Source organism: Centroberyx affinis, unplaced genomic scaffold, assembly GCF_046629955.1.
Source record: "Centroberyx affinis isolate AG114_WGS23_722 - 3 ecotype Tasmania unplaced genomic scaffold, CSIRO-AGI_Caff_v1 ptg001803l_1, whole genome shotgun sequence".
Lineage (NCBI taxonomy): Eukaryota > Metazoa > Chordata > Actinopteri > Beryciformes > Berycidae > Centroberyx > Centroberyx affinis.
This window is the reverse complement of record NW_027280193.1, coordinates 195,001-205,000: the sequence shown is the minus strand read 5'-3', so window position 1 is coordinate 205,000 and position 10,000 is coordinate 195,001. Positions and strand designations below refer to the sequence as shown.

Here is a 10,000-nt window from a genome sequence, read left to right as displayed (position 1 = left end):
AAGGTGCTTTAGGTTGTCGTGTGTGGAGCCAATTGCAGCCAAGGGAGCGCAGTTAGCCCCAAATGGACTAAACAGACTGGAGTTTTAAAGGCCTGCAATTTTCTCTGCTCCCACACACACACACACACACACACACACACACACATACACACACACACACACACACACACACATACATACATACATGTAGCCACCAACACACAAACACAGACATAGGCATGCAGAGACACAGACATAATCAGATTCGAAAATACAGTAACATCAACAACCACTCTCTCTCTCTCTCTCTCTCTCTCTCTCTCTGTCTCTCTCTCTCTCTCTCTCACGCACACACACACATGCACACACACACACACAATGGAGCATTCACATACCAGCATACACACATATGTTCCCTTCTATGTCAATGTACACTGACATGTAGACCTACATGCATTTACACAACCCTAACAACAATAACAACTATCCGAGTATAGCACTTTTCTTATATAAATCAACATTCAGCAGCACACACAGGGCCAAAAATACACACACGTGCAAAGACGCACACACATACACACACGCTCACACACACGCACACAGTGACCCTGCCTCTCGTGAAAGAGAAGAAAAGATTTTTTGCTCGCTTCAGTTTCATCCCTCTGGAGACAGATTAAACAGACTTTTATTTCGGTCATGGAGAGGAGAGGAGGAGGAGGACAAGGAGGTGAAGAAGGGAGGAGTGGAGGCTGCTGCTGTGTGTTCCCTTCATCAGAGAGAGAGGGAGGAGAGGAGGAGGAGAGGAGGGAGAGCGGAGGAGGCTAACTGTCGAGAGTTGAGAGGTTCAGTTTTAGGTCCTGCTCCTGGGATCCTTTGGGGGAGAGACTGAGGTGTGTGTGTGTGTGCGTGCATATGTGTGTGTGTGTGTGTGTGTGTGTGTGTGTGTGTGTGTGTGTACGTGTGTGTGTGTGTAGATCTGAAACTGGGCTCTGTCTCAAACAGAAGGCAGGAGAGAAATAAATCAACTAGGACAGAGAGAGAGAGAATCATACTGCAATGAAACGAAGGGGATAGTGTGAATGAGTGTGATGAAAGGTAGAGAAAAGAGAGAGAAGGGAGCGAGGGAAGGAAAGAAAGCGAAAGAGAGAGAGAGAGAGGGGCTGGGAGAAGTGATGACGGGAATAAAAGAGGACAGGAGGAGGTAACAAGGGAGGCAGAAGGAAGAGAGGGCTAAAGGGCGAGAAAGGAGAGAGGTAGCAGGGGAGTAGCAAGAGTTCAGGAGAATGAGATTTCAATCTGTTAGAGAGAGGGAGGAAAATATAGAAAGAGAGAGATAGAGGAAAATAGAGGTGGATACAGGGAAAGAAAAGAGCAGGAATGAGAGAGAGAGAGAAAGACGCAAAGCCGGAGAGAAAATGCGATTAAAAGAAAGAAGGAGAGAGAGAGCGAATGGGGGGGAAATAACGAGGATACAAATTCAGGCAGAAAGCAAGGCAAAAATAAAAACAAATAAAGGAAGAGTATGAGAGAGAAAATGAGAGTTAAAGAGGGAGAGAGGAGTAGAAGGAGAGAGAGAAATGGAGAGACGGAGAAATACATAGAAAGTGAGAGAGCGAAAGTGGAACATAGGGAGGAAAGGAGGTGGAAGAAAGCGGAAGAGAGTAAAAGATGGAGCAATAACAAGGATACAAATACAGACAGAAAGGAAAGGGAAAAACAGAAATGGAAGAAGAGTGTGAGAGAGAGAAAATTGGAGTAAAAGAAAGAGAGAGAAGGAGAAAGAGAAAGCAAGGAAAATAAAGAAAGAGAGCGGGAGAAATGTGGAGGAAAGAGCAGAAATGATCGAGAGAAAGAGGGAGAAATAACAAGAGAGAAGGGAAGGGAAAAGGAGAGAAACGAAGAGAGAAAATGGGAGTAAAAGGAAGAGAGAAAGAAAAAGAGAAAGCGAGGAATATATAGAAAGAGAGAAGGAGAGAGGTAGAGCAAGAGAAAGAGCAGAAATGAGCGAGAGAAAGCGAGAAATAACAAGAGAGATGGGAAGGGAAGGATAAGAAAATTGGAGTAAAAGAGAGAGGAGAGGAGAGAGAAAGCAAGGAATATAGAGAAAGAGAGAAGGTAGAGGAAAGAGCAGAAATGAGCGAGAGAAAGAGGGAGAAATAAAGAGGGTAAGAAAACAGAAGGGAGAAGGGGAGGGAAAAGAAGAGAAAACGGGAGTAAAAGAAGAAGAGAGAAGGATAAGAGAGAGAGAGAGAGAGAGAGCGAGCCTCCTGTCTGGCCCCTGATGAGAAAGCCATACAGCTGAGCACATTCCCCCCCGTCCGGGAACGAGAGGAAGGAGAGAAGGATGGAGGGAGGAAGAGAGGGAGGGAGGGAGGGAGGGAGCGAATACCTCTCTGTGACTAATGTCTTTTTCACACGTTTAACCTCCGTCCATCCATCATTGTGTCCACCTCCAGCTCTCCTGTAAAAACAGCAGCCGGCTGTGACAGAAAATACCTTGAGCTCTACTGTAACCGCTCTACTGTTTCACTCTGCTCTCATCTCTCCTGCTTCTGCTTTATTTTAACTGTTCTGCTTCACTGCACTCTACTCTCCTCTTCTCTTGCATGTTTAAGTAATAATCCGCGAGATCCTTGTGTTTTTTTATTTTTTTTTGTGACATCTTTGGTGCTCAGCGGTCCCTCGCCGTGGTGTTTCTGCACTGCGCTTCCCAGAGATCACCTGTCAATCAAACAGTGTGTACCAGTACTGTGACGTCTTTTTCCTCCCTTTCCATTTTCTGTCGATGACGTTTCAGTTTCTGTAGGTGGCGCTATCGCTGCTCATGCTAACTACCCAGTTCTTCTTCTATTCATTCCAAACAAACCAGGAACGCAAAACGCATCGCTTCCGAAGTGCCAGAGGACTTTTACCCGGGAAAGACACGGAGTGTTTAGAACAGCAAATGTAAAAGCTTTCATCAACTGGCTTTAGGTTTTATCGGTTTTTTATCAATAATGGTTATTTATTCACATGAAAATGTTGCAGAGTTTTACTTTAACCACCCCAGCAGCTTGAATTTCCGACCATCGCTACTAGGGCTGTGCAAAAAAATCGATACAGCTGAGTATTGCAATATTTTTTTCCATGATATTCCATGATGATATTTCCATGAAAATTATTCATGTTTTAAACTGATTTAAAATGTCCTTAAATTTCCCTCAAATCCCTTTGAATTAAATAGTTTTGACTCAATTTGTCCGCTGAGTTATCAATATAATGTGATGTACATATCAGACTACCCAGGTGGTACATAGCAAGTTGTATTTTCAGCTCTATTTTTTAATTTTCAGTAAATTATGTAGAGTATTGCAATATATCGCAATATGTATCGTATCGCAATGTATCGTGATACAATCGTATTGTGACCCATGTATCATGATACATATCGTATCGTGAGGTCCTTGCCAATTCCCAGCCTTAATCGCTGCTCAACTTGGTTTAATTTGACTGTTGATCTTCTCTGTTCTCTTCTCCTCTGCACTACACCACTTTGCTCTATCATGCACTCTACACCAGTGGTTCTCAGCGTGGGGTCCGGGGACCACCAGGGGTCCTTGAGGTGGTTCCAGGGGGTCCCCAGCAAATTGATGAATTGTTAAACTTCACCATTATTTCATTTACAAGAAGTGAACACAATTAGAGAATGCAGAAGAATGACTGTTTTGGTCATAGTTTCACTGTTTTCTCTCTAACTACAATACAGATAGTCATGGAATTCCGGACAAAATCATATCAAACAATACAAATTTTCTCAGATTTGGGTCTGACAGACAAAATCTCATCAAATGGGGGTACGTGGCTCTAATGTGGACTAGATTAGGGGTCCTTCATATGAAAAAGCTTGAGAATCACTGCTCTACGACACACCCACAATCAAAAGCTGACTGTTTTTATGTTGCACCATAGCATCTAGTATTTGGTTCAAAAGGGGTGCAAGTGGCATTTTGGCCCTAAAAAAGTATTATGAATCCTTGCAAAGCTCTTGTTGAGCTCGATCTTATGATCAAAAATCACATTTGGAATTAGAAACTAGAATTAAAGTAAAGAGGAAAATCTAAAAGACTCACCCAAGATTAAATTTGGTACAAAAAGGGCAGAACTGCACTTAATAGCTTTTTACAGAATATCACATTTCTGAATCTTACTCACTGTAAGAGTATAGATGGTTCCTATGGCATGTTTTGAGTTAAAAAAGTTTTGTTTGAGCTCTGCTGTAAATTTAGGAAAATGTCACGTACGCCCCTTTCACTCTAATCCCTCAATATGTCTTGTGAAATCCATATTACAGCACCAAACAAGCCAAATAATATAATTCACTGGCCCAACATGTACACCCTCAGATATACAAGTCTACAACAGTTCGTAAAACCATTATTCACAAGGACAAACTAAAGGTCTCTAGATCTCTATAAATATTATCTGGCATCAGGCTGTGCTATTTATTTCTCTATGATAAGGCAGTCTCAGACAAATGGGACAGTAAATTAAACGCACCTTGAGCATGTCAGATATTTGAAGCCATGTTTACATTATGTTTCTTGTCTGTATCAGGCTGCGCTGTGTGTTTGATAAGCCTGTATCACACAGTTTGTTAACAAGCATCACCCTTTGTCCTTCCCTTAAAATGTTTCTTAAACTGTGGGACAGGAGCCAAAAGTGGGTCAAGGGCTTGTTTTCTGTTGGGCTGTTGCTTGCGTTTGTCTTCAGTACTATTTTTGGAGGGTATTGTTTTAACCCAAAAGGAGTGATGGGAAGTCAAACTTGAGATGTACAGTAAGCAGTGAACCTTGCCACCTCCTACACTCCCTCTCTCCCTCCTTCCATCTCTGTCTCTCTGTTTGTCTTTCTTTGTACTCCTCTCCTATTCACCCATATTTCATTCCCTTTTCTCTCTCCAGACTTACTCCCTTAAATTCCATCCTCCCTTCATTCTCCCCCTCCTCCCTGTACTTTCCTTCCTCTCTTTCTCTCCTCTTCCTCCGTTACCTATTTCGTCTCTCCCTCCCCATCTTCCATTTCCCCCCCACCCCCCTTCCTTCTCTCTCCATCCCTCTCTTACTTCCCTCCCACCTTCCTCATTCAATCAGGCTACGTTTCCACCCACTCTGTTTTTCTAGTGTGCAGTTTCACAGTAGACCGGCTACTGAGCGGTCAAGGTCACGGTTTGATTTTATGTCTCTACTGAGAAAAAAAGAAAAAGAAAAAAAAAGGCATCTGGGTTGATATTAAACCCACCGGTCAGCTTGGCTTTTGCTCCCTCCCTGTGGATGCAGTTGCTGTCTGTGTAAAGTGTCAATGTTTCAACTAAGCGATTAAGGTTAAAGGATAATTGCTGTGTTTTTTCATGCGACATTCAGATGGTTCTTTGGTTTGAAAGTAGCATGAGAACCAGATGAAACTGGAATGCATGGTTTGGTTCTCTGGTAATTGGCACACAAACATAAGCACAAATTTATCCACTGTTAATACTAGATGAATGCAAGTCAAGGTGCAAGACAAGTTGTTTAAGCATTACATGATCGAACCTTTACAGTTACGGTACATTTTCTTCACCAGTGTCTTACATATGACCTCAACCTGAATATGTGCTCTTATCTGGAGATAAATGTGTAAATGTGAACACAGCTTTTGATGCCTCATAAAAAGGAAATGATCAAAGGTCACATATGCACATCCAGTTGAAGAAAACCAGTGCCAAAAGAACCACAAAAACAAAGATCTTTGTTTTTTTGGATTAGGATAACATCTTTGGTGCTAAGCGCTCATTGCTGTGGTATTTCTGCACTGCACTTCTCAGAGATCACCTGTCAATCAAACAGTTTGTCCAGTACTGTGATTTTGGTGGTTTTCCTTGGATTTTCTGTTCTTCTTCTTCTTCTATTTGTTCCTAACAAACTTCTGCTTCTGCTTCCGGAAGCATAAAACACATCACTTTCTGGGAACAGCAAATGTAAAATCTTTCATGAAAAGGGTATAGATTGGATCGTTATTGTGTTAGAGAGTAACAAAACATTATATTTATATAAAACTAGAGCTGCAATGATTAATCGATTAATCGATTAGTTGTCAACTATTAAATTAATCGCCAACTATTTTGATAATCGATTAATCGGTTTGAGTAATTTTTAAAGAAAAATAAGTCAAAATTCTGATTCCAGCTTCTTAAATGTGAATATTTTCTGGTTTCTTTCCTCCTCTATGACAGTAAACTGAATATCTTTGGGTTGTGGACAAAACAAGACATTTGAGGACGTCATCTTGGGCTTTGGGAAGCACTGATCGACATTTTTCACCATTTTCTGACATTTTATAGACCAAACAACTAATCGATTAATCGAGAAAATAATCGACAGATTAATCGACAATGAAAATAATCGTTAGTTGCAGCCCTATATAAAACTGTTGCTTTAATGCGTCTTAATAACTCTCCCTTTCCTCTCTCACCCCTGAAGGTCCCCCCAGGGTGTCGGAGCGGGTGGCCCACCGGCAGTCCATTCGCCTGGGTCGCACCATGAAGCTGCCCTGCCCCGTGGAGGGCGACCCCCCGCCCCTCATCATGTGGACCAAAGACGGCCGTAACATCCACAGCGGCTGGACGCGCTTCAGGGTGCTGCAGCACGCCCTGCGAATCAAAGAGGTGGAGGCCGACGACGCCGGGACGTACATCTGTAAAGCCACCAACGGGTTCGGCAGCGTGAACATCAACTACACGCTCATCATTATAGGTGAGAGGTGCAAATGATGAAAATCAACCTCTTTCTGACATGAGGAAAAACTGAGAAAAAACATGGTTGGACACTGCCTGAATCAGCTATATTTAAGAGATATTGAATGAAAGACTTTCTTTCTTTCTTTCTTTCTTTCTGTCTGGAACATAATTAGCCAGGTTTGGTTGATGATGAGCCTTTTATACAACAATCAAGCTTGTGTTATTCTTCAGACAATGAAGCACTGCCTTTGTGTGTGTGTGTGTGTGTGTCCACACTTGCAAGCACTGTTGTGTGTGTGTGTGCCAGTGTGTTTATGAATGGGACATTTGTTGAACGAGATGCGTGTGTTTTCGCTCTGGTTGTCTGTGTGTGTAGGGCATTGCGTCAATGTACTGCGGAATGCTGTGTGTGTGTGTGTATGTGTGTGTGTGTGTGTGTGTGTGTGTCTCAATTCTGGTGTCATTATAAAAGAGATTTATTGTGCTTGTTGTTCATTTTGGTTCATTTTTACAGTCAGTTTGCAAAAAGCTGTGTGTGTGTGTGTGTGTGTGTATGTCAGTACTGTAAGTCAATGTGTTTGTATGTGGTGGCTACGGTCAGACTCTGACAACATTGCTGCTCAAATACAGGTGTGTGTTTCTCTTTACACTGGGACTCAAATAGCTGCCCCCCCCCACCCCCCCCCCCCACCCACCCACCCACCAAATACCAACTCTTATGCATGTAAACAAAATACCTATTTGGGAGAGGCCAGTGTGAAAGCCTGTGTGTGTGTGTGTATATGTCTGTCTGTATGTCCAAGTGTGTCCATACCCCTGTGTGTGTGTGTGTGTGTGCATCATTGTATGGATTTGTGTACAAGGCACTCTGCATGCGTGTCTGTTTGCATACTTCTGTGTTCTGTGTGTGTGTGTGTGTGTGTGTGTGTGTGTGTGTCAGGTTTCAGTCAGTGCAGTAGATGCCAACAGGGAGATTAAGGCTGTGCAGAGTTCCAGCGTCTGACTAAACCTTCTCTCCCTGCCCAGCGTCGGAGCTTCAAAGGCTCACAGGGCTCCACTCACACGCTGGGATACCGATATTACCGGCCGATATTTGCTGCACTTCACTTTAATAGTACTGATTCAAGATTTCAAAAGTTTATTTTACATTGATGCAAGCAGAGAATTGAAATTGAACTTTGTGCTTTGGCCCATAATCTAATAAGAGCTTCATTCCAAAATGAGATAGCCACCATTTGAAAAATTTGACACCTACTGTTGCAAAAGGATTGCCAGCATGAGAGTAAAACACATCATGGGTTACTGTGAAAGTTTTGCATCATTCTAAGACCTTTGCTTACAAAATAGTAATGTTTTTGAGAAGCAACTACAATTTTGAAAAGATTAATTTTGAATCATCTGTCAAATGAAACCATGAAATACAAACAAACACAGGGAGGGAAGATTTCTGCTGGAACCAGCAGCAATATCCACAGGTATTTATGTAATTTTATATACACTAGTTGTAACACGTGACAGCCAGTTGCAGCTAACCCACCTGTCGACTCCTGAAATTATCTTTTTTGATTCTCTTTCAAGTTTGCATTTGAATTGCCAGTGCAAGAAAATGTTTTCCTACACCGTTAGATTAAAAAATGGCATTAATAAATAGAATCTTTTGCTCCCCAGGTGTCAATATCGGTATCACATCCACACATGCAGCATCGGTCTTGCAAAGAACTTCAAAGGCGGGTTGGCATACAGAGGGCAAAGGGAGGGAGGAGAGGAGGAGGGAGGGAGGAGGATGAGGGAGGAGGGAGGGAGGAGGGAGGGAGGGAGGAGGGGGCAACAGCTGCCTCTGAGGTCATCCAGGCAGGCAGCTGCTGCCTCTCTCTCTCTCTCTGTCTCTCTGTCTCTCTCGCTCTCTCTCCCTCTCTCTCCCTCTCTCTCTCCCTCTCATTCACCGTCCCTTTCATTCACACACCCACATATGCACACACACACACACACACACACACACACACGCATGCTTCAGAAACAACGGATTGGGCAAACCCACATGAGCAGGGCAGGAGGTCTGATTGTTCAGTAGTTCAGGATCTCTCATTTGTCAGGGAAAATCACTTTTGAATGAAAACTCCAAGGATTTCAGTTTCAGACAAAATAATATGGTGAAGTATTACTGTTACATATTTGTATATCACACAGACATTTCACATTACAGATGTGAAACAAGGACTAGTTTATTCCTTGAAGATAGCTTTTCTGACAAAAGTTTGAAATGACCACTTAATTTTATCCAAATTCACTGGCATAGACCTATAATTTAAAAAAATAAAAGAGCTTTGAAGAACTTTCAGGGCTTCTTCAAATTGCATCCATAGGGGAAACCCAGCAGTTTCTTTGAAGAAACCCTTCATAAAATATTAACAAACTCAGATGGTACTTTGAGGAGCCTCTAACAATATGGGGCTTCTTCAGGAAACTTACTTACTTACTCCTCTTCATCCCCTATGGGACATAAGGCTGCAATGAATTCTTCAGGAAACACATTAGGGATATTTTTTCTGGCTTATATAACTACTGTCTTGGTGAGCAATAGCAAGTCTCATATAAATTCAGGCTAAAATTACCCTCAGAAAACCCTCGAATTCAATTCATTTTATTTTAAATCTTGCTGTATTAGGGAAATCTGTTGGATCTCTTGTGGAAATTGGTTAAAAAAGCTTATAACAAATCACCACTTCACATCCCATGCAAAACAGGCATCAAGAAAATTGCCACCAGCTCTCCAGTGTAAAAAAGCAAAGCTCATGCACAAGCACAAGAGGCCGCATCATTACATGTGCAGATTACGCAAATCACAATATCCTCCAGTGGGTTAACCTTCAAAGATGACCCCCCTCCCCTCCCCACCACCCCCCCCTGTAACTTAAGCCTGGAAGCATGCCGTGAAGTCTCCTTGGAGCGGCGGTTAGTATGGAAAGCGGTGGCGGTGGTGTCAGAAAAGCATCTCTCTCAGTGTTTTCATAGCTGGAACAATCTGCATAGGCAACGAGGTCCAGAGCATGGGAGGAATGGGTGAATGCATGGGCGCAGTTGTCTCCTGTCTCCTGGTTCTTGGATTTTCCCAGAAGTGTTATGGAGAAGACGGTCTGTGTTTATCAGCTTACAGGGAGACGGAAGACATTCAGATTATGTATTTGTGAATCATAGTCTTATTCTGTGCTGCTCTGTTGTACGGAAGCCAATCGGGGACATATAATCATACACTTACTGTATTTTATGCCG

The 10,000-nt window shown here is 42.6% G+C and overlaps 1 protein-coding gene across 1 annotated transcript in view; it reads left to right on the top strand.

The window, feature by feature from the left end:
- The window catches only part of fgfrl1a (fibroblast growth factor receptor like 1a), an 80,451-nt gene that overhangs the window by 24,178 nt on the left and 46,273 nt on the right, over positions 1-10,000 (top strand). Inside the window, exon 3 of the mRNA XM_071529593.1 lies at positions 6,474-6,746. Coding sequence (XP_071385694.1) covers positions 6,474-6,746 — 273 coding nt within the window. The remainder of the gene's footprint in view (positions 1-6,473; positions 6,747-10,000) is intronic.